The 24424-nt window shown below is 40.7% G+C and overlaps 1 protein-coding gene across 5 annotated transcripts in view; it reads right to left on the bottom strand.

Annotated features, from left to right (window-relative positions):
- The window catches only part of TPP2 (tripeptidyl peptidase 2), a 67595-nt gene continuing 43171 nt past the window's right edge, over positions 1-24424 (bottom strand). Inside the window, exons 17-30 of one of the 5 annotated variants that reach the window (XM_082675677.1) lie at positions 23184-23338; positions 21919-22035; positions 21579-21679; positions 20885-20981; positions 19832-19969; positions 18259-18503; positions 17920-17998; positions 15979-16017; positions 10531-10682; positions 9098-9194; positions 7969-8099; positions 4320-4527; positions 2037-2156; positions 1-267 (exon numbers count right to left, since the gene is read on the bottom strand). In XM_082675677.1, the coding sequence (XP_082531803.1) occupies positions 178-267; positions 2037-2156; positions 4320-4527; positions 7969-8099; positions 9098-9194; positions 10531-10682; positions 15979-16017; positions 17920-17998; positions 18259-18503; positions 19832-19969; positions 20885-20981; positions 21579-21679; positions 21919-22035; positions 23184-23338 (1769 nt within the window). In that variant the 3' untranslated portion in view covers positions 1-177. Of the gene's footprint in view, positions 268-2036; positions 2157-4319; positions 4528-7957; positions 8100-9097; positions 9195-10530; positions 10683-15978; positions 16018-17919; positions 17999-18258; positions 18504-19831; positions 19970-20884; positions 20982-21578; positions 21680-21918; positions 22036-23183; positions 23339-24424 lie in introns of those variants that run through there. The other 4 variants (XR_014298063.1, XM_082675674.1, XM_082675675.1 and 1 more) reach the window with 4 other exon arrangements.

Consider the following 24424-nt stretch of genomic DNA (forward strand, 5'->3'; position numbering starts at 1 on the left):
TCTAGATTTACATGTATTAAGCCACACGCCAGCAAATTCTCTGATAAATACACATCATTTTAATAATCAGTATTTGATAGCAGATGAAAACATGCATTAGACTAAAAATGCCACAAATTTGTTTTTATATCCATTCACTATAAAACTTTTTTAAAATTTAAAGTCTTGGTTCCTATTTTAGAATACAGAGTAATCAGGAGGATACATGATGGGGAGCCAGTTTTCGGTAAAAGACGCACAATGGGTCCATCCAAGCAGCTTCATCAGCTGTAATAAAACACACACAATTATTAAAGAACAGATGTTTCAGGCTCAGCATTTAGGGTAAATTCTGTATTAAATATTTAGTCGTAATAAAGAAGCAGCAGGTAGAACTTTCCTTCCATCAACTCACCCACAACCTTCCTTCCGCCCAACCCGCCTATCCTGGCGATTATCATCACCCCTGCCAACCCTCCTGCCTTCCCTCCCTCTGTCCTCCTGGCTTCCCATCGACTTGACATGACTGGCTCCTTTCCTTCCGACCACCCTAGTTTCCTTTCCCTCACTCTTCCTGAGTGCCTACGGTAGTCAAACACTGTTCTAGGCATTAGGAAAAAGCACTGAACTCACTTCCCACTTTCAGGAAACTTAAGTTCTATGCAGGAAAGCCAAACAGAAAGTCAGCAAGCTAATGAACAGATAATAAATAAGTAAATAATAAGAAATGTATCAGGTATATAGTAAAAATAAAACTTGCTATAATACAGACTGGGAAGTGAGATGGTCAAGAAAGCGATCTCTGAGGTGACACTTAAGCTGAAATCTGAGTGACAAGAAGAAACCTACTCTGTGAAAATCTGGGGAAGAGCTCTTCATGCAGCTGGAAGAGCTGGGTCCTCGAGAGGGAAAGGGTGCGCTGTGTCAGCCAAGCAGAGAGGAGGCTGGGACGGCAGAAGCAGAGTGAGGACGCGGGAGTGTGATATGAGATGCAGCTGGAGAGGCCGCTTGGCAGGGGCCAGACCACACGGGCCTTACAGGCCACGGGGAGGAGTTTGGATTTTACTCTAAATGTGACGGAGCTTCACCAGGAGGGGTCTAAAGCCATCTTTTCCGGCTGCTGTGTGGAGAACAGACAGCAGGCGAGCAGAGTGGAGGGGAGACAAGTTATGAAACATCCCCTGGTGTGAGCATCTGGGTGGATCGCGGGCTTCACAAATGTAAGAGCTCAGTTCACAGCCTACGTGATGAGAAGACATTAAGTTCCAGAAAGAGCTCTCTCAGCCTCCTCAAAGATCTGAAGAAGTGAATTTGAAATGTCTTACAATTTGAACTGACAGAAAAGGTCTGAGAGTAAAGATAACCTATAGTTTACTCTAATTACCAGAAATTGCCCCAGGAACCTACAGGTGAGTTTTACGTCCAAAGAATACCTTCAATATGAAGACCAGACCCTCGGCTGCCTTTGGCAGGACCAGCGTACCCCAACCTCCATATACCCTTTAAGCATAAACCAACTATACGTGTACAAAGACAAGGCTAGGCTGAAACAATTTCTTGGGGTTCAGTGAGTTCTTACAGTTGACACTTAATTTGTGCAGAGAGCTCAACCACAGAACTTCCCTGCATATAATACATGGTAAAATAAAAAATGGCCTATCGTGTCAAATGAAGAATAAAATCAAACATAAACTCTAGAAGTTCAACTGTTTTAGAACTGAGCCAACACGTATTTAAAAGAAATCATCTGCTTCCTTCATAAAGGAAACCTGTCTTCTAACTACACAAAATATGCAATGCATTTTGCCTATGTTGAAAACACTAGAAGCTAAAAATATAGGTTTTCTGGACAGGAGTGAAAAATGTTTTAAAAATTTAAACAGCTTACTGACTACATTTCATGCATTTATTTTATAGTTCACATTATGTTAACTAGACTAATAATTAGTCACGATAAAGTTGGTACTGTTTTATCACTACCGTAAGGCTTTCTAACTATCTTGTCACTCTACAATATTGAAATGATACCCAACAGTGGCAATTTTAATATCACTTACTTGAATACAATTTTTCCAGTTTTCTTTTGTTGGTTTTTCTTCCACAAGTTTAGTTGCAAATTTAAGGCCTCTCCCATACATTTTATTTACGAAGGCATGCTTGTATGCAAATGTCAAAACCTACAACGTAAAACAAGATACAGCTCATCTACAAAATATTTACAATTTAAGGCATATTGCTTTAATAATGAAAGAACTGGACTTCCCTGGTGGCGCAGTGGTTAAGAATCCACCTGCCGATGCAGGGGACACGGGTTCGATCCCTGGTCCGGGAAGATCCCACATGCTGCGGAGCAACTAAGCCCGTGCGCCACAACTACTGAGCCTGGGTGCCACAACTACTGAAGCCTGTGCACCTAGACCCCGTGCTCCGCAACGAGAGAAGCCACTGCAACGAGAAGCCTGCACACCGCAACGAAGAGTGGCCCCCGCTCGCCGCAACTAGAGAAAGCCCGCGTGCAGCAACAAAGACCCAACGCAGCCAAAAGTAAATAAATAAAAATCAAAGAAAAAATAATAAAGAAGAAAAATAATGAAAGAATTGAGGCTTTAACAGAAGTGTAGCTTTTCAAATGAACATGTTACATCAAGTAAATTTTAACAACTTTTTAAAACAACAATTAACATCTTTAAAAGAGCTGGGTATCCCACAGAACAGATAATCTATTTGGGGAAAGAAAGCTATTATGATAAATCACTAGCTGTTGGAATCCATACCAAAATACCTCTATGCAAAAGAAAGCAGAGCTAACATAAGTGATGACAAAATTGCAAGTTAGACGTACAAAACTACAGAGTCACTATAAATTACCAAAATTGCGAAAGAGGATAAAAGTAAACAAATGAAGTGTCATATTATATAAACATGTTCTTACTTTCAACTGCTTCCTTTTGTACAAGTTTTCTACCTTTAATTACTGCATTTGTCAAAAATACTCGTAAGCATTTGTTTATATCTTTAGTCTCCACTTTTAGAATGTGCAGCATGTCCTCAAAGAAAGGAATCCTGTCACACTTACCTGTATTCTAGAGACAAGGAAAGGGCTCAACAACTGTTGCTACAGACACAGTAAACAGACAGGTGATATAATGCACACCCCTAACATAAGAGCGCTGCGGCAAGAACAGAATTCTTTATAACAGCTTTACTGTGATGCTCATCAAGTGTCTATCGACTTGATGCCGGACCAGGCTCTTATTCATCTTCTTCCCAGCAGCGGGCGCAGTGTCTGGCACACAGCAGACACGAGATAACTTTGTTAGTACTAACAGCAAGTATTGCTGACGTCCTTCCACGTACGTGATACTCATTCATAAAATCCCATGGTACGCAGCACCACAGTCCCACATGAGCATTCGGTCACCCGCCTACAGTCACACAGGTCAAAGCGGCAGGGGCAGAATCCAAGCTCCAGGGGCCTGATTTCAGATCCAAATTCTTAACCTCTGGTGCTGCTTCCTTCAGTTTCTGGAACATTACTGAGTTCCTTCTATAAAAGCACTACTGAACTGAGGTGGAACAACCTGAAGCAGATAGGAAGAATTTTCTCCTACTTCAGAAGTCTTTACTACCGATCACCATAGTTAATCTTGAAAACAAGCACCTGTCTCCTAAAAAACTGCCACAGTTTGTGCTGGAAGAAGAATTCCACTGATTACATTTCCTTTTTTCTTCCTTTATGTCCAGAAGAAAGGAAGACTGGCAAATACCTGTAGCTATATAATCTCTACTGTTAAGAATTATAGTAGAGAGCTAGAAGGCATTTTACATGTTTTTATAATCTAAACCCAAAAAGCTCATCAATGTTACTTTTTCTACACTGGGCTTTAAAAATTGATCAGGTACAAATCAAGATGATAGTTATTTAGAAGTTAAAGAGTTTGGAGAGAAATAACAAATATCTAAACTAACCAGAATACCGCCATCTCCATCCCTGACAAATGAGCACAGGGACAGGTGTGGGAAGGTACGAAGACAGCTTTCAGACGCCCTTAATTTTAGCTGATACATAAATGGCTTAACCAAAAGCCCGCCACACACGCTCTCCAACTGTTTCCCCAGCTAGCGTGGTCCACCAGCCACTGTGCGGACAGACCAAACAACGGTCAAGTGGTTTCAAAGCCGGGAAGACCAGGGAGGCCTCGCTAAGCACCTCATCTTCTTCGGAGCCCAGCTCAGCCTCGTTCCATTTATCCTCGTCCTCTCTGGCCGGGCCCGCTGGGCACAAGGGATCTGGGATGCACCCCCAAGAACTACAGCGAAACAAGAAGGAGAAAGGGTACCTTACTGTCGAAAAGATCAGTCCATTTTGTAGCTTCCCAGAAAGTTTCCGTCAGAGAATCCAGGGCGCTCTCTCCCTCCTCCTCTCTCCCTTCCAGGTCGCCTGATGCAGCCCCGTCCTCCTCCCGGGTCTGGAGAAGGTGGTCGGCCAGGGCACAGCCTTTCCTACACAGGGCGTCTACGAGCGTCGACTTCTGCTTGTCCATGTCACTGTGTGCCAAACCAACACATTCCACAGATCAGGAGAGCATCTTTAAAAGTACAGCCTCACCCGAAATTAACCTCATGCCTTCTCTGCCTAAGATTCACAATGCAGGAATGTGGTGTAGCCATGGAGAGACATCTGCATTGCGCAACACACGAGCCGCTGTGTTCCACACACAGATTAAATGAGTTAGGATCGCTGTAATCGGTTGAAACAGCATGCCATGCACAACAGAGGGGAAAGACCGTTGGGTCAATTCCGTCAGCTAAGAAACTCTTAGAACAGTATCTTCTAAGTGTTTCAACTTCTTATGTCAGTCGTTACATACTTGTGCAGTCGTGAACTATCACGCATACACAGAGCAAAGGAATACAAGGCTTACTCTAGCATTTTAACACATTAACTCATTTATACTCAAAATAACTCTATGAGCAAGAGACCATCAGTTGCCTCTATTTTGCAAAGGAGGAAATCGAGGCACAGAGAAATCAGGCGATCTGTTCAAGGTCCCACAATTAGGGAGCGGCAGATCCAGGACTCCGAGCTCTGCGGCTGGTCCTGGAACCCCTGCTCTTAATCGCCGGGGCCACCTGCCTTGCTTCAGGCAGGCAGCTTTGTTTCTGATGTGTTCCAATGCCCAGAACAATGCCTGGCACGGAACAGACACTCAGTAAATTGCTGCTGAATGAAATACAGTAACAGCCTACACTCCTGGGACAGTACCGGCCCCTCGAATGCTTATTTGACGCATCCTGCCCAACTCCTGTCAGATACGTCTAAAGACGAGAATTACAAGTGCTGAGAAGATGACCAGGAGGCACTCAGATATGGGATGAACAAACTGTCTACCGGTAAGCATGATTCTGAAGGACCCAGAGTGAAACGTGCCGCCTATGAAATCCGCTGGGACTGTAAAATCAACAATTTGTACAAAAGACAATTAAAATAAGAAGAGGAAAAAAAACCCCAACACAACGCCAATAACCTGCTACAACCTAAGTTACCCACCTTAATACATTTGCAATGCAGATGAAATTATGCCTAAAAGATGCCCAAGAGTTTATGAGCAAAGAGTTTCAAAGTTTAAAAGAGCCAACTCTCACTCTCTTTCCTGGGAAGCGTTTCTGGGGACTTGAAGTGCTTGGTCACTGTGGACTTCAGAACAGAAGGATGGACGGGCTTTCATTTACTGAGTCCCTCCTTACCCCACCACCTCTCAGATGCCAGGCGGCGCCTGAAATGTCTCGGCAGTACTTCACTCATGCTCTACAGCAGCCTCAGCAGTCAAGCGTTATCCCCACGTTGTGAGGGAGAACGGGGGCCGTGGAACACAACTGGGCAGGCAGGGCAGGTCTGGATATCCACTCACCTACGGCATCCCGACTGACTGTCCTGGCCGCCCAGAGGAGGGCTGCAGGATGCAGAGCTTGGAGGGCGAGCTGGGGTGACAGGTGTGCTGGACTCGCCAGACCTGGATTGAATCACCTTTAAGACCCCTTTCTATTTCCGCATTCTCTGATCCAATAACCTAAATTCCACGTATCTGGAATGTTCTCTTCCTACCCTCTTCTAACTTTGAACTGACCTGCTCGGATTAAATACCTATTAATCCATGATGGTTTCCCTGCTCTCCTTCCCATCGTCTTTCACAGTTTAAAATACTTATTATAACTGTTTTTTTGTTTTTTTTTTTTTGCAGTACGCGGGCCTCTCACTGCTGTGGCCTCTCCCATTGCGGAGCACAGGCTCCAGACGCGCAGGCTCAGTGGCCGTGGCTAACGGGTGCAGCTGCTCTGCGGCATGTGGGATCTTCCCGGACCGGGGCACGAACCCGTGTCCCCTGCAGCGGCAGGCGGACTCTCAACCACTGCGCCACCAGAGAAGCCCCTCTATTATATCTGTTAATCACATTCCATCTAGCAATTATCATCTTCTGTATTAGGCTGTATGTTTTCTAAGAGTAGAGAGTGTCTTGTTCATTTTTTTTTTACATCCCTCTCAGTGGTACTACATACAGTGCTTGGTCAATAAATCTCTCTGAATCAAAGTTAGTTAGGGACTGATCAAGATGGTAATAGCTACATTTTAGGAAGTAACTTCAATTAGATACTTTAGTGGACTAAGTAAACTGCAGTTTAATTAAAACTTAGATCCCCTACAAAAAGTTAGTATTTTTAAGATTACAAAATGGCCATCTTGCAATTTTTGAAACGAGTGACTTAAGCGAAAGCAGCTGGAAATGAGAAATCCATGCCCCATTTAATCCTTTGTATATAACTGGCATTTCATAATATATATAACTGGCATTTCATAATGCATATAACTGGCATTTGTATATAACTGGCATTTCATAAATGGTGGCTGCACCATCCACTATTATTATTAGCAACAATAAAACAGCAATGTTTCGAGAAGGTTCCTTTGGAAAGTGTGAAAGGGTGCTGACAATGGCCAAGAACGTATTTTGAACAAATTTTATTCTGCTTGAACACTGCTGCTTGTAAGATTCGTTAAGACCTGTAATATCAGTATAAACGATGCAAGGTCAAGAGTTCTAGCAGTTTAAAATCAAGCGTTTTGTATGTATATAAAAAAAATTCTGACTGAAGCAAATGGAATCTTTAAGGGAAACTACCATATTTTCAGGCAGCCTGCACGGTTTCAGTTTATTATTAGTTACAATAACGCTAAGAGGAGGAAACGTCTACCCTTGTAAGTTAAGGACCCCCAGGGTTGGAAATAAACCAAAGTGACAGAGGGGAGACTGGTACTGGGAGTGTGGGAGTGTTATCAGGAGATGATGGTAGGAGTTCGTGGAAGGGTGAACGGGAAAGCCGCCGGACCGTCACACCAGCAAGCGGAAACCACACTCTCGCACGGATGGAGCCTTACAAACGCATAAACCCAGCTACGCGTCTGTTGTACACATCACGTTACAGTTTCCTAAGGCTAAAGTATAATCCCCCCACCCTTGTTCTCAAGTAGTACTGTAAACCCAGTTTCATAAACTGAAGTTGCCAGATAATGGCTTTAACCCAATGTGATTTCTTATCACTTTACTAATAAGCATATAAACTAAATTTGGAGCCTGTCATGCTATTGGTCAATCAACACTTGAAAAATTAATTTTACAGGGTGCTCTGTGCTTCCCTCTCCATGTGTCCAGTTCACACATATCCCCCAAATGGCTGGACTGCTTGATCACAGCCACTCAAATCTCTCCACCATGACAGCACCTGATGGTGGAGGAAGCAAACGACTTTTCTTTTGCTTAATCTTAAACGACTAGAGAAAATTACTATAAGATATTTAAGGATGGAGTATCCCCAAATCAGTAACTCCAATGATAAGGATATAAAAAATACCAGAAAAGAAGGATATTTTCAATAATTAAAAAAAGTAACTAAGAAATGAGATGCAAGAAAGAGTATTTACTGGTTAGGTACTTTTTTATAATAGCTGCATCGGGCCTGGGGTCAGTCTTCATCGCAATATAAACTGCTAGGGCCGTTTGATCTATATGAGAAATAACAGCATTTGCAGCTTCGACAATTTCATTAAGCCTTTTCATTCGTTCCTGGGGAGGAAAAAAAAAGAAGAAATAAGAAAAAAATGGATGTATCCATGAGCCTCCTGACGCTTTCACTTCTGTCGGTCATGCCCGTGAGAGTTAGGACTCCCGTGGTGCGGGACCAGGTAGGCTGTGCAGCCCAGGGGCTCTGCACTAGCTCCTGGTGTGACCTTTACGACGGTCAGCATCTCTAGAAAACCTGAGCTCAGACGGGAAAATACCTACCCTACACCCCCCACTGGCGCTGAATGGAGTAATAAGCAAGATAACGAAGTTCACAGAAATATAAACTGTTTTCTACAGAGGCAGTTCTTTCCTTGGGTAACTTAAAAGTTCAGAAATGTGATCAGCTATGTTACCCCAGTCCCACAGCACATGAAAACAGAAGTAAAAAAAAGCACCAGCTGATGAGACAAATTCTAATTTATTACTGAAACCTCCGAAATGAGAGTAAACAGGAACAGAAGCAACAGAGTCTCACTATGGGCCCCGGGCTGTCCTGGCGTCCTCAGCAGTTCAGCTCCTCACAGGGCCTGCGGGCTCACACTCAACCCTTGGTGACTCTTGATTGGTTATGGCCACAAGCACTTTCTACAGCCAGGACTCCCAGTGAGAGCTGGTCCACTGAGGACAGCTGGGAGCTACACAGCCAATTCTCAGAAATCAGAAACGAAGTTAGCCAAGGTAGTGCAGAGGAGCTCCGCTTTTGCTGCAGGCGCCTGAGACGCCAGCAGGCCACGACCACGGCCTTCTGCTCCCGGCTCTTCAGGTCAAGGTCAGAAAAGCCACCCTTAGGGTTTCCTATCTACTTCTCCTCCCACTGACCAAACGTTGAGTCCTGAGTCAGCTTAATGAAAATAGCTCAACAGAACATTCAATCTGAGGTGACACGTTTTCAGTCGGCAAGAAGAGAAGACAAAGACTGCCCCCTTATTCCAAAGGCAAACCTCATCTAATACTGCAAACAAAATAAGAGACTCAGAGTAAAATCGAACACGCCCAACCTTTTCAGCATCCAACTGATGAAGTCGTGCAACGTACAGAGGGAGATAATTAGGGTATGTTTCCTTCAATTCATTATAAATGTCACTAGAATCCAGCCTACATATGTAAGAAAGAGAAACAGTCATTATTTCAGTTCTTTTAGAAAGAAAATAATTTCTGTCTTTCCTATTACTTCACATTGTTTTGAAGTTCCAGACAATAACCTAAGGTACCAATCTGAAATATAATTACTGACAAAGACTGTATTTATTTGCAGGCAGTATAAATATGCTACCGAGAAAACAAAACAAAACAAAAAATCAAACTGGAAATTATTTCATTTATGAGTTCAGTAAGATGGTCAGATGAAAGTAAGCATCGACAGCTTTCCTACATACCATCTATAATTAGATTTATCAACGGGAGGGAAAAAACATTCAAAAACAGTTAAGAAAGATTAAAAGATCTAGAAATGCCTAAGACCTACAAAGAAGGAAAATTTACACTGTTTTGGAAGAATCTGAAGTCTTGAATGAACAAAGAGACAGATGTTCCACGTTCCCAGCTGGGGAAGCTGAAGAAACTACATCTGTTCTTACTGACTCCATGGTGGGAGGAACAGCAGCAGAGCAGAGGCCGCGGTTTGCCCCGCCTGGCGGGAAACCACGGCGGGGCCTGCGTTCTCAGCAGTGCCCACCTGGCAGACCCTCTGCGTCGCCGGCGGGGGCTGAGAAGGAGAGAGCCCCCGCCTCTCAACGGAATTCACCCAGAACTTGGCCTCAGCAGCAGGCCGCGGGGCTGGGGTGCCGGCCGACATGTGCCAACCCCCTGCCCCTCCCAGCAGGAGAGTCCTCCAAGCCAAGGGGACGGGGAGCCTGTGGTCCTGGCTGCAGCCAGTCTGGAGGAGGCTCCGCTTCACTGAGCTGGGAGTGGGAAGAGAGTGACCTTGGCTCACATACCAGAGTCTCACTTTTCTTACTGAACTTTTGTAGATGTTCTTAAATAGGTGTTTCTCCGTTTGCTGTATGTCCTTAGGATCATTTCCAGAGGTTTAAAAAGGTTTGTTTTAAATTTGCTCGTAATCAAATAGTAACTGGAAAACCAGGACACAGTATCACTCACCTGCTACATGTATAAATACAGAGACAACTAATAATAACAAGACAATGGTTATCTTTGGAAAGGGGGCAAAAAGTGATTTATTTTCTTTTTTGTACCTTCCAATAAAATTCTCTTCCAAGAGCAGATCAGAATAAGGATTAAAATTTTAAAAATTCTTATCACAAAAGGGAATTAAAAACTAAATATAATTACAAGAAAATTTAAAAGCACTTGCAGTCCTATCCACTGTTAACATTTCTGAATACATAGCCTTTGCATACACACACAATATTGTTGTAACTGGGAAAATAAAAGTAAACGCTTAGAGGATTAAAACTCATTTAAAACTTACTTTGTCATCCACTGAATTTTAAGATCTCGTAATGCTTCAGTAAACTCTTCTTTTAAATCTTTCTCTTTTTCTGAATCTTTTTCTTTCTCTTTGCTGCCATTCTTAGTCTTTGTTGGTGGAGATATTAGGTAGTAATGAACAGGTATTACATCCTGTGAAAAATGAACGTGGAGAGACAGTCTTAGATTAACATCCTTAATATTCCTTATTTAAAAATCTTCAAAAAAGAAAAAAAAATCTTCAACAGCCGAACAGCACGTAACATCAGCTGCACTTGAGCGGTACCACCCTGTATTTCAGATTCTAAGGGCCAAAATATATCTAAAGTTCCAATCTGAGATCAAAGTAATTTTCTCCCAAACTTTAAAGCTAATGCTTCTAATAACTCCTTTAAAACAAGGAAATAAGAACAAACTTTTCTCCATTTAAGTGTTATTTGGTATTCTTAGTTTTACTTGACAGACTGACTACAAAAACGTACTGAGCTTTCACATTTTACATCTGAGAAGAGAAAATAATTAAATTTTAAAGAAAGAAAGAAAAGATCTGCTTTTCTAATTAAATTTAAAGAGAAATTTCTTTCTTCATTCAGTCCACAGGACTTACTGAGCTCCCGTGGTGTGCAAGGTAATAGCTCCAAAGAGGTGAGGGACAAAGCAGACAAGGGTCTTTCACCCTCTGGGAAGACAGCCAACAAACATGTAGGTAAATAAACAACTGCAGGAACGACACGTGATACGAAGACAACAGAATAGAGTAAGGAGACAGAGCGTGACTGGTGGGTAAGGGGGGACCCATGCAGACAAAGTGGTCATGGAAACACTCTAATGGCGCCTCAGTGATCTCAAGGAATAAACGTCAATGAACCGGAATAACCAAAACGAGGAGAGGAATAGATGTGCGGGGACAAGACGAGCACCTGCAGAAACCTGAGGGGGTGTGCAGCAAGCACAGGGTTAGGTTCTGAGAAAGGGCAGCGGCCACAGTAAGTAAGCAGGGCTGACAGAGTATGGGTAAAAAAAATACAGGTTTTATTCTAGGTGCCACAGGAAGAGCTGTATGCAAGGCAGTGACATGATTAAGGATTTTTGCTTTTTGTTTAAACACTTTGGTTTTTTTTTTTTTAAATAACTCTTGATACTACCTACGTGGAGAATGGATGATAGAGGCCAAAGTGGAAAAAGAGAAAACAAGTTGGGACACAGACCCAGGTGTCCTGACACTGCCTGGAACTAAAGGACAGGCTATAGAAAAGGAAGCAATAAAGGGACATGAGATGTCCCGGGAAGGCAGGACCGATGGTGGTTGCTGGTGGTATTTAAGACGAGGGGCTGAATGAGACCAGCAAGGGTGGGGGAGGGGGAAAAGAGCAAGCCCAGGAATGGTCCAAAGCTTTCCACTGTGGAGGGAGAGTCTGAGGTCACGGCAGCCCCGGGGAAAAGCCAGCACGAAGATCGAGCGTGGGCGGCTAGTGACAGCTAGCTGAAAGGCGGCGTCAGGCGGGAGAAGTAACTGTCAAACCTGACAGCACAGTGGCTGCTGATCGCCGACAGAGCAAGAGCGGCAGGGGAGGCTGGTGGGGGGCGGAGGGCGGAGGGTAAAGGCCGAGAGGGAGGTGAGAAGTAAACAGGCATGGATGGTCCTTTTGAGAAGCTTTGCTTTAAAGAGAGCAAGTGTAACTACACCTTTTTGTGTCTATTTTATTAGCACGTGAGTCTTGTGAAAAGTAATGCAGGATCTGGGAAATGAAATCACCTGTTATAGTTGCTAGATCCGTTCCTGGCACAATACTAGGTGTCCCTAATTAAATCATTATTTATTAAGACAATTTCTAAAATTCTATCTTTAGGTTTACATTAAAAACATTGCTAAACTAAAATCTTGTATTTGTTTTAATTAACAAAGTTTCTAAAATTGGAACAAATTACACTATCAAAGTTGTCAAGGCCCTATTCACATAATTTCAGAAAAAACTTTGCACAGGTTGAGTCACAAACAAGTACTGGCCCCACCTTCCCCTGAGGTGTAAATACTACATAAATATGTCCATTTTAACAATTTTCACAATTAAACTTTATTTGGGGATATAACAGTAAATATAAGCAGCTACTGTTGTAGGAGCTCTAATGAAATAGTAACCACCATTTCAGTACAACCCATTTAAAGCGCAGAAGACCACTGATGGACGAGAACCACAGAAAGCCATTTTTAGCCATTTCAGCACCACTCCCCCTTGAGGTCCGGGAGCAAGTCTGCAAGCAAAGGTCTTCAGTGAAGTGTGAGCCTGGGAAGGGGAAACAGCCCTCCCATGGGCAGGCTTCCTTCCAGTCCCTGCCACCCATTCTGCGCTCCTTCTCCAGGTTTACTCTGCTAGGTGGACACTGCCATGAGCTTAAGCCAAGTTAAAAGGGTCTGCAACATTTGAGTGGGTAACTGACCACCAAGTTCTCACAGTAACAGCCCACTTCAGTGTCATCTGTTTAGCAGAGACAACACACCTAAGAATTAAAGGTGCAAGTGGCCTCCAACATTTACTGTTAATAGGGCCCTACTCCCTTTGCAGTCAGGCTCCTGTACCGCCCAGCGTGCTGGAATGTGCCTGCACCTGCATTCAGTGTGTGCACCCCCCTGCTGTCCCCTCCTCCTCGCCTGAGCAGGGAGAGGGACAAACCTCAGGAGGCGAGGTCTCTCTGTTGTGAGGCAATTCTTCCTCTGAGGCTCAGAGGTAAGGCATTTGCTAAGATGTTTTAGTAAAGAGAGAAAACAGAATTGAATTAAAAATGAACAATCCATTAAACTTCATCGATGATTAACAATGAACTCTAACAAAGATCTGCAAATAGAGAGAAACCATATATAGTAGCAACCATAAACTATCACTAAAAATGCAAAAGAGACTGGGAAAGTTAATGATGAATGGCTTTGGGGTGGGGGGGAACCAAGATTTTGTAATCATCATTTTATATAGTAAATCTGTACCAAATTAGTAATTATAAAGGCCAGTATTATCCTATAAAATATTTCAGGACAAGAGCTACTTCTTATTACTAAATATTATGGACATGGTTGTTTTAGTCTCCAACCAAAAGAGAAATGAAGTTATTTTTCATTCATTCGTTCATTCATTCATTTATTTATTTTTGCGATACGCAGGCCTCTCACTGTTGTGGCCTCTCCCGCTGCGGAGCACAGGCTCTGGACGCGCAGGCCCAGCGGCCATGGCTCACGGGCCCAGGCGCTCCGCGGCATGTGGGATCTTCCCGGACTGGGGCACGAACCCGTGTCCCCTGCATCGGCAGGTGGACTCTCAACCACTGCGCCACCAGGGAAGCCCTATTTTTCAGTTATTTTATCATGGTCATCTGTTCTTTTTGTCAGTAAGTATTTTTACAACTCAGCTTCTCAAGGGCTTAGCATAGGGTCCACTTAACAGAAATGATTTTGTACCATTAAATCATAAGAAATCTTGATTATGATTTTAAAAGACAGTCAAAGAAGAATCTTCAGAGCAGAAATACTACGATATAAGCTCTCTATAGCAGACACTTAACAGTAAGCATATTTTTTAAGAAAAAAATCACTCCATTATTACAAAGTATTTCAACAGTGTTTGAATTGAATTGAACAATATTTAGAAAATGAAATCTATCTGCCAAACCAATAACTATTTAACAAACCACCATTTAAATTTCGGTTCAAAACATAATACCCTTAGCTCTTAAATGATTAAAAAGTATAAATTCAAATTTTTAATTCATTTACACGAACTAAAATAGCTATTTAAAAAATTAATGTCATATTTGAGTGCTATTTATGTTAAAAATAACTATATTCTTTCATATTACAATGAACTTTAAAAAGGGTAACATACATATTCAACTCAAAAGTCACTGAAACCCAGAGGACAAATCCATTGAGGATTATGTATACAAAGCTGGTATTTTGTTCAGGCAATAAATTATATATTTTGTAATGTGACTATAAAACTATATATAATAATGATTATTTTTAAAACAAGAGCTTCACGTGCACTTACACTGAAGATGGGGAGAAATGGGAGGAAGTGACTCCAGATGCCCAGCTCTAGAAGCTTCACTAACCGTCAATTAACAATAACGTTCCTATTCATTTGATAGTTTCCTATCTCAAATAATCTAATACAAACAAAAGGCACCAAAACTCCAGAAGATCCACCAAACAGTACAACAGAAAGAGAACCCCCAGCTCTGCCTTTGGGACGCGCACCTTCTTTCTAGTGGGCTCCTCATTCTCTGAAGCAGGGGCTTTCAGGCTATTTTCAAAATGAATCAAAGATAATGTGTGCATAAAATGAAATTACAGTTTTATGAGTCTGATGAACTGACATTTTCTGTTTTTGTTGTAATGCTGGTTAAATTCCATTAAATGAATTTACATGGCCTTCAAATGGGTAAAGACGCTCAGTTGAGAAATACGGCCTACAGAGAAGCCGACATTCCTTTACCTGGGAAGATAACCCCCAGTGGTGTATTTTGTTTGAACAAAGTCTTTACCACTACATAATCATATAGAATTTTAGAGGTCATTTTAATAAAGACATTTTATCTATTATAAAATGGTGGCTCCCAGTTTCACATCACTATGAATTAAACACTGAATTCTCTTTTGTTTCTTCTTAAAACACTAATTCTTGCCCTACAGTGCTTGCTGCACGCAGGAGAGAAATCACTACGATGACGAATGATGTCAGCAGGTCCTCACCAGAGAGCTCATCGAATACGTATCCCTTTCTCTAAACTAGACCTGAAGTACAGATTTTCAAACTAAATTTGGCTCCAGCAGTCAATCAGAGATTGTCAAATAAGTTGCAGAGAAGCTGGTCACATCATTTACTAGTTACGGTCTTAAAACCTGCTCCTGCTCTTAGTATAAGTTTTAATTTGGGGCCACAGTCCTTATTTCTGTTTCTGCTACACCCATTGCTCTTTTCATCTCTGCCTTTCCAGAACAAAGAAGATGCAAGAGCAGGAAAAAAACTTCACTTTAAATATTTTAATAATATTTTATTATTAATCAAATCATCCAATTTAAGAATGACTTTAGACTTCAAAAATAATTGTTTTGTCATATATAGCTAAAAAAAATCATTCATCTTTCTATAGGATTTTAGATATGCCAAAGTTCAAATATTATTACTTGGTCATACCTGCAGTAAGAAATGAATAGCATTAAAATTTTCTCTATACACATATAAACCAGGGGTCTTCAAGCAATTTATGGCAGGGAAAAAAAACTTTAAGAAAGCAGTTTGTCAACACTGATAAGCTAAAAGCACTATACTGCAGAACTGAAAGAAAGGAAACTAAGGGAGAGATTTTTTAAAAAAAGATAATAGTGACAGAAAAAGAAGTTTAACTAATATGCAAATAAGGCTTTAAGACATCTTTTTAAAGAACTGACAATCAGTACCTTTTTAAATTTTCCTTGTCGTTTTGCTGCAGACTGCCCCTGGGAGTTAGAACAACATTCTGTAAGAAATCATGCGTAATCTACACAGGATGGAGATACCACCTCTGTCTATTTTTCTGCCAGTTTCCATCCCACCTGTATGGGTCACAGCACTTAGAAGGGTCAGGTCTGTCATCAAAATGGCAGGTTTTTAAAGAAAGCAATACTGCCACTTTCATTTTTTTTTTTTTAATAAAAATGCACTCAAATGTGTTATTCCTAAGGGTCAATGTTTTTCAGCTTTTTATTTCAAAAGTTTGTAGAGCAAAATTCATTAGTTATCCAAACAGTTCTAAAAACATTAAATTTAGGTGACGGTCCGCAAAGTCAGATTTTCAAGGCTGTCACAACGATCACACACGCCCATGCGCCAGAAACGGCATCGTTCGAGGGAATCTGGGAACGTCAGAGAGGGGCAAGAGGAACAGTTACCTTCGCAGCTGCCAGAACCGCAAGAAACGCACCATGGCTGAGATCCGATGAAATAAACAATGTGTTGGGAATTACAACTAACTCTGTAGCTTTAGGTTTTCTCAAGAAAATCTACCCTGGTACGTAATAACTATAGTCAATCCCACCTGTTTATAACTTAACTTCACAACTGCCTCTTAAAGAATGCAGCCAGGAAGCACTATCTCTGAATTGCTAAAAGCATACTTCTAATAACAATGCTCTTCTTGTCTTACTCATCACAGGCAGTGGACACTTCAAAAGTTACCTGGATGAGAAGACTCACTGTTGAAGCCCCATAGCAGAGGCAGCAATATTTCCCATAGCAGAAAATGAAACCTACTTAAAAGGACCTAGACCAGGACTTCTTAAATCAGTGCATCTATGAATTCCAGTAACTACTGATTCACTTCACATTCTACTAAGGCTATATTATACTGAAGTACTTATAACTTATACTAAAGTACATATAAGTAAATAGTACAGACTGAAATGAGACTCAAGAACTATCAGGGCAAACGACTTGTTCTAAGCACAAAAGTCCTACGTGATGACGCTCCTATGACAGCTAATAAACCATCTTTGGTTCAACAGTGGTAAGACATGAGAATACTTGTTAAGATGTTTGAGCTCTATTCATTTTGATAACAGCACTTATAAATTCCAGAGTTAGGTGGTGGACTTACTTTGTAAGAACTAATGCTAAAGAGAAATGCAAAACTATAAGAATGACAACTTTTACTGGCATTGAGCTAAAATGACATTATGACAGAGGGTGATAGATGTATATAAACACTATTCTCACAATAAATTTGTAATGAAAACAGATGGAAAAACTAAAACAGGTACTATCAAACCATAACAATTATCTCTAAAATATAACAACCAGAAACATGTTTTTAACAAAAAGCACAATTTTGAAACTATAAAATAAACCTTAATGCCAAAAGAAATAACTACCTTGTAGATAACTACACAAAATTCCAATAAGAGAAAGATCTGTACAAGTAAAAAATACTGTTTATTAGTAGTAATTGTCCTGACTGGTTTTTAGAAGTCACCCAAGAAGATCTGATTTATTCCTATATCCACAATATTACGTTAGTTAAAACTCTATAAATTCTCTAATTTTAAAAACATCCCATTCACTTAAGCCAAGTTTGATCTGGATCTACATATTTCACGGGAAGTTCAAGTATATTAGCTGTGCAAGGCAGAACAGGTTCAAGGCCCAAGTACTTAGGCTTGGGAAAAAGAATAATAAATATATAAAAATACAACCAAATATTAATTGACCTTTACTAGCAACTTGGGGAAAAAAAAACTATTAAATTTCTTTTCCCAGAGAGATCTTCTCTTTTACTCATTCTGAAATGTAAATTAATTTCCATTTTTAAGGAAATGGAAATTTTGGAACAGGCACTTTCAGTGTAAAAAAAACCTAGTACTTACAGCTTTCTTTCCGAGTTCAGTCTTTGACAACGTTAATGATCCTGCAAGGTAGCATCCAGGTCCTGCCCCTTTAGGTATTCTAAGAAGAAGATTCAAAAGAGGAGAGAAAAGGAACAAAAAAGAAAGTTTCACAAAGTGAATTAGGGGGAAAAACATCAAAACAATTGCATTCTGAAATAATTTCCGTAGCTAAGATTTCAAAAACCAAAGGGAGAAATAACCTTAGTCTAAAATGGCAAATGACAACACAGTATAAGTGTAGCCTCATATTATAAACTAGCATTTAAAGATTACAGAGTATAAGATGGATAGTGAGTGTTAAGCAATGTTATCACTTACTTGTCGTCAGGTAAGGAAGTAACAAAGAATGGCTGGTTATATTTGGGTGGTAATGTCAAGTTACTTGATTTCTTCTTTCCTAGAAGTGCAAGACTATGATTTTCATGAATATCTAAGCTCAAGGTATTAGACAACCTATGAGAAACAATAAATGGAAGATCTTTAAGACGTTCCAGATCACTGATCTGCTCATGCCGAATCTGCAGTCGAATTGTATAATCTCCTTTCTCCAGTTTCAAAGAATACTATAAAAGAAAAACAACATTTGGGAAAAGTAAGGTTTAGCCACATGAACGAAAATTACAGTAAGAGGATAAACAGTTAAGAATTACCACTTACAGAGTGCTTACAGTATGTGAGGTACAGTGCAAGTTACGACACACACATGACACGCACACAACGCCCCGACTGGATGTCAAAGTGAGCTGGCCAAGGTCACGTCCAGAGCAGAGGATAAGGGAGCTGAAGGCAGCCAAGCCCTCAGCCCTCAGCCCTCCCACAACAACAGGCCACTCCTAGGCGCCCAGCTGAATCAGCATCCGCTCAAGACTGGAAAAGGCAACGATTTTCTAGTTCCTGGGTCTTCACGGGCACGGATAAAATGACACCAAGAATAAGCAAAACTGAGGTGCTGTGTAATATCTAAGACAGACACACACACGTGTTTGTATGCATATGACTGGTAACCTTTAGATCATAACCACCATGCCACCCCCCTTTATTGCAGACGGGAAAAACAGGGAGCCAATGGGGACAAAGGAGTACAGATCTGCCACGCTCCATCCAGGCAACCTGCTCAAGAGGACGGAATGCTGTATGCTGCAGCAGCAGTTTCTTCTGAGATTTTTTAAAGCAACAAAAGGAATGGCTGCAATAACCCAGTCTGTACTGAGGAGACGTGCCAGGGCCTGGCTTTGAGGAAAAAAAGGAAACCATTCCTTGAATGACTAACTGAAAACCCTGCGTAAATTATTTTTATTATTTAGCATAAAATTATAAAGCTTACAGGAAATAGCTCATTTCTTTGTCCCAGTCTTTCAATCAGGGGTAAGATTTCTATAAATTATATGATTAAAAGATTTTTTTTCCTTCCAAATGACAGTGCCAGGCACAGTGCTTGGCATATAGTAAGTGCTCACTACACAGTTGACCAAGAAGAAACATATTTCAAAGTTCTAATAAACTGAAGACACTTGGCTCTGTCATTGTGCTCTGGATCCAGTTCAGACCTGGGATCACTTCAAGGGGCTCACATATCCTGGATGATTTGCTTTCACCGTGCAGATAGGAGCAAGCACTGGGTAGGAAGGAGAAGTACTAAAAATAAAAAGCTCTGCTGGCCAGCGTCTGTGAGCATCCTCCTGGCCCTCCTTTACCCCGAAGCCGGATTCAGCCCAACCATGGGGATGAAAAGCTGTCACGGTCCGACCTGCAACAGACAGCTGAGCTGCTAGCCGTGTGTCCAAGTACTAAACGCACAACCACACTGGTGTTTAAAAAGCAGGCACGTTACCAGAGCAAGAATCCGGGCTTCATCAGCTCAAGAAACAGCTGTTAATTCTAAAAATCATACCTGATGAGGGTAAGCATCGCCGGAACCCATCTGTCTTTTGTTCTGGTCAAATATAATCCACAGCTGGCTGTCAAATTCTGATTCGTACAATAATTCACAAAGCAGGGGGCAGCTTGGAGTCACTTCCCCACTCTTGGGCTGTGGGAGGGGGGGGAAGAATGATTATTTGATGTGGTTTATATGATTTCTAATGTAGACCTGTAATGTTGCTATTGATCAGACTTTTACATTTAAAGTATTAAAAATATTTTCTTGCAGTAACCAATTTCAAAAATGCAGAACACATCCAGGATTTCGGGACTAATAAAAGGTACTTCTCTTACAAGGTTTAAAAAACACAAACCTAGCTAATTGTATTCATTACTAAAGCAATACCTGTATCTTCAGGACCTCTAATTAACTGGGTTTTTTTAATAAAACTAAAAATTTCTTTATAAAGTTGAAATTAGACAACCCACTGAAATCAATTATCTCCCCAACAGTAATTCATATTATGCTTCAGTAAGAGTTTTACTAAAATCTTACTGATCCTCCATAAACTTCGATCTGATTTTTATGCCCATCTTAACTACCTTTACTACCCATTCAACCTAGGAGCTATTCTGATGTCTCACTGTGCCAACACCTGCTTCACAGAGAGCAATCAGGCCTGGTTCCATAATCAGAAGGCATCTGGCTTTGACAAGACATCAAACCAGTGGACAGGTTATCAGAGAATAGGCAGGTGTCAGTGATTACAAAAACTAAGGTTCAAAGGCCAGGTCACCACTAAATTAGAATCTGTGACTTCAGATCTGAATGGTACTTAGATCGTTCTATATCATAATTTCCCAAAGAATAATTCTAAATTAACCAGGGTTAATTACTTGTTTCTATTTCATATACATGTATGTCTCTCTCTCTCTCTCTCACACACACACACACACACACACACACACACACACACACACACACACACACACTCTGAATACACTGTCCTTCCATTTCTGATTTTATGATTCATAAAACACAAGAGTTCTTTGTAAGGGTATACTTGGTTACACAAACACTTACTTGATGAAAGTTGTAAGTCAGGATCATCTCATAAAGTTGACGATTATTTGGCAAAACATCCCTTGATCCTAAAGGTTTTGTTTTTGCACTGAGTGGGCTGTAATCAGACAATTGCATAAGAGTTCATTGAAATGAGAGAAAACTATAATCAGCAAAATCTATAACGTATCACAATAAATGACAAATGAGCATTCCTAGATGCTGTCCTTTTCCATGTATTTTGTAATATTTTAATCATTAACTTATATAATTCTTTACTGACTGAACCATAGCAATGCACACAGTTAAATTTTGCAGTATTACAAAGGTAATCTTCTCATGATAAAAACATTTTCAACCATCAACTGACAGTCTCAACAGAATCAGATCCCGGGACTAGGTGACAATTCCTCACAGTGCTGAAGGACAGGCTCTGACCGCAGACAGCCCTGCCCTCATCACGGGATGGGTCCTGCCAGGTGCCACAGCAAGGGCTCTAGGTACATGTTACTTAAAGCCAGAAGCTGCTGTTGCGGCTGCCTCTCAGAGACCCACCATGTTCCCTGGGCTGGAAAGTCATGAACTGAATCTTCACGTCCAGCATTCACATGATTAAAAATAAAAGAGACCCTTTCCAAAGAGTGAAGAGACGCCCATCCCCCCACCCCCATCACACTGATACCCAACATTTGCAGCCCCAAAACATTGACGATACCGCAGTGTTTGGACCCAGCTCTTCAAAGTTATGCAGGGAGCCAGATCTTCATATTTCAAGGAGGACTGAACATCAAAACGGTTGATTCCTTCTGATGCATGCTACAAAGGATATTTATCAAATTAGTTTCTCAACCTCTACTGAAAACAAGCTGCATTTTTAAACAAAACTTGGACCTAAATGTGTCAAACACAGTGTTTATAAGCACCTATGAACAAAGACTATTGTTATTTCCAGAACCATAGATAATCTCCCCATTAAAATGTAAACCCAACCATTGAAATTATTTCACAATAACACAAATAACTGACATTAAAAATGATGGAAATGTGGAACTTACAATGTTTAACTGAGGAGCAGTACATACTATCCCATGAAAAGAAATGGTATAATCAATATTGACATCACTAAGACTTGCCCACCAACGAGCAATACAAAACTCAATTGCTTTCCCACCCTGCAAAGAAAAATGAAATTAAATTATCAATGCATAAATTACAAAACATAAATAGGTGTTTCAAAGCAGTTCTATGCTTTCAAACTTTTTCTATTTGTACAGCAGGAAAATTCAAAGAAACTTATCATTAGCTATGCTTGAAGTTACACAAATCACAGTTGCTGAGACAGACTGCAGGTATTTAAATATACAGTTATTTACTCATAATCCTAAACTGCTTGTCGTAAGAGGTCTGAGGCAGCTTCTGAAGTACATGTAATAAAATAATGGTGAAAACAAACTGGAATAAAAACTTGGGACCAAAGGAAAAATAATTAAGAACAATGATAAGAGAAGGGGTATGACAACTCTGTGAGGCATATTCAATAGCCACAGCTGAGTTCTGGGCTCAAGAGCTGCCTGGCAACCAAAGCCAAATGAAATTATGGTCCCTCACATGTTTCTTCCTATTAAAAAAAGTAAAAACAAAAGCTGTTCTTTGAACACTTGAGTTTTAAATTAAGTTTTCTAGTAATCAGTGTATTAGAAAGTTTAAAGTGAACCATATTACTCTATAACACATACAAGGACACAAGTCAAAGTTATCAGAAACATAAGCGATACAGGAAAGATGAGGCAGCCATCTGAAAACACTGAGTAGCAAGTTCAAGAAAGAACATCAATGCGTTCACCTTCTAGAAGGAAGAACTAGGCACCATTTCTAACACTACAGATACGCCTGGAGAGCTGCCAGGCTAATCTGTAGGCAGGAGCAGCAGTTTCACCTACAAAGCAAATTAACCTCATGGATTCTTAGCAACAGGGCATTAATAAAATAACTAAAATAAGTAGAAAGCACGTAGAGAAGTCTTAAACATGGAAATAATCTACTGTACGATGAGGAGACAATCTCAACCAGGGTCCACTTTGTGAGGCGTCAGCATCTGGCAGACCAGCACTTTCCTAAGAGATTAACATTTACCTCAACTTGGTTGCAAGTATCCTAGTAAGACGACCTATCTTCCCACATTATTCAGCATTAATAAAATATACAGTCCCAATGTGCTCTGAATACAAACTATAAAATCAAATTCAAATACTTAGTCTTAGTCCACACCCAGAACGAAAGGAAACTGTTTCAGGATTCCAGACTGTTAATTAACACTTACCAAGACAGGAAAGGATTCAGTCAGCATTCCTTTCTCTGGAAGGGAACAAAACTTATAGAACTCATGACTTCGATAGGCTCTCTGCTTCACAAGCTGCACTGCGTGAAGAACAAACTTGGCAGACACCTCAGAAGAACAGGAGCACACCATAACTTCTACAACGACAAGGGAAGAAGCAACATTCTAACTGACGAGATTTAAAATAGACACAAAATGGCTTTCATAATGCCTACTTAGGGGGAAATACTATATCAAGAGAATGAAATGGTATATTCAAATGAAATCTGCTATTTCTTTAAAAACAATGAACTGACCGAGTACTAATAAAGATGAGAGGGTAGAAAATTTAGCTATGGAAAATAAATAAATCAGGATTAAAATAAGCAACTGCTACGCTGCAAACAGCAGGAAACAGCAAGCTGTCCACAGATGGACACACAATTATCCTAATCAGGTAATTTTTAAAATCCCTCCCTTCTCTGTTACTAAGTTCAACCTTTCCTCTTGCTTCAGCTAAAAACCAATCAATTCTTGGTAAAGAGGATTTTAATTTTAGAAACCTCTATTTGTTAGCATGCCTAAGTCCCATTAGTATCCATTTATCCAACTTCACTGATAACTTTTCCTAGTCTCTCGCTCTTGGTTTATCTGCACTGTTTGCTTCTGGAAAGTATGACTATCAGAACTACATATGCTTAGCTGTGCTCTGCGGCGGAGCTGGAGATGAGCCAGGATCACCGTGAAGCCAGGTCAGCAGCTTATCTCGCGAATACCTGGCCCTGAGACAAGGAACCAAAGCAAGGCTTAATTCTCTGCCTCACGAGATCAAGTGGGCACAGGGCTCTGGGAACCTAATCACTTGCTAAGAATACAGAATCTAGTGTTATGACAATATGTCAAAGTATTTGAAATAGGAATCATCTGTACTGCATTTCTTTTTTTTCCCTGCTTTGACCCTTTTCCCCCCCAGTTTTATTGAGAAACAACTGACATATAATATTTTCAAGTTCAGGGTGTACAACGTGATGATTTGACGAGTATGTATATGTTATGAAACAATCATCACAAAAAGGTTAGCTAACACATACATCACTTCATATAGGTACCAATTTTTTTTGGTGGAGAGAACATCTAAGATCTACCGTCTTAGCAAATTTCAAGTATACAACCCAGTATTATTAAGTACAGTCACCATGCTGGACATTAGATCCCTCAAACTTTTCCATTTTATAACAAAGTCT

The sequence above is a fragment of the Grampus griseus genome (assembly GCF_964374135.1).
Source record: "Grampus griseus genome assembly, chromosome: 18".
In the NCBI taxonomy this organism is placed as follows: domain Eukaryota; kingdom Metazoa; phylum Chordata; class Mammalia; order Artiodactyla; family Delphinidae; genus Grampus; species Grampus griseus.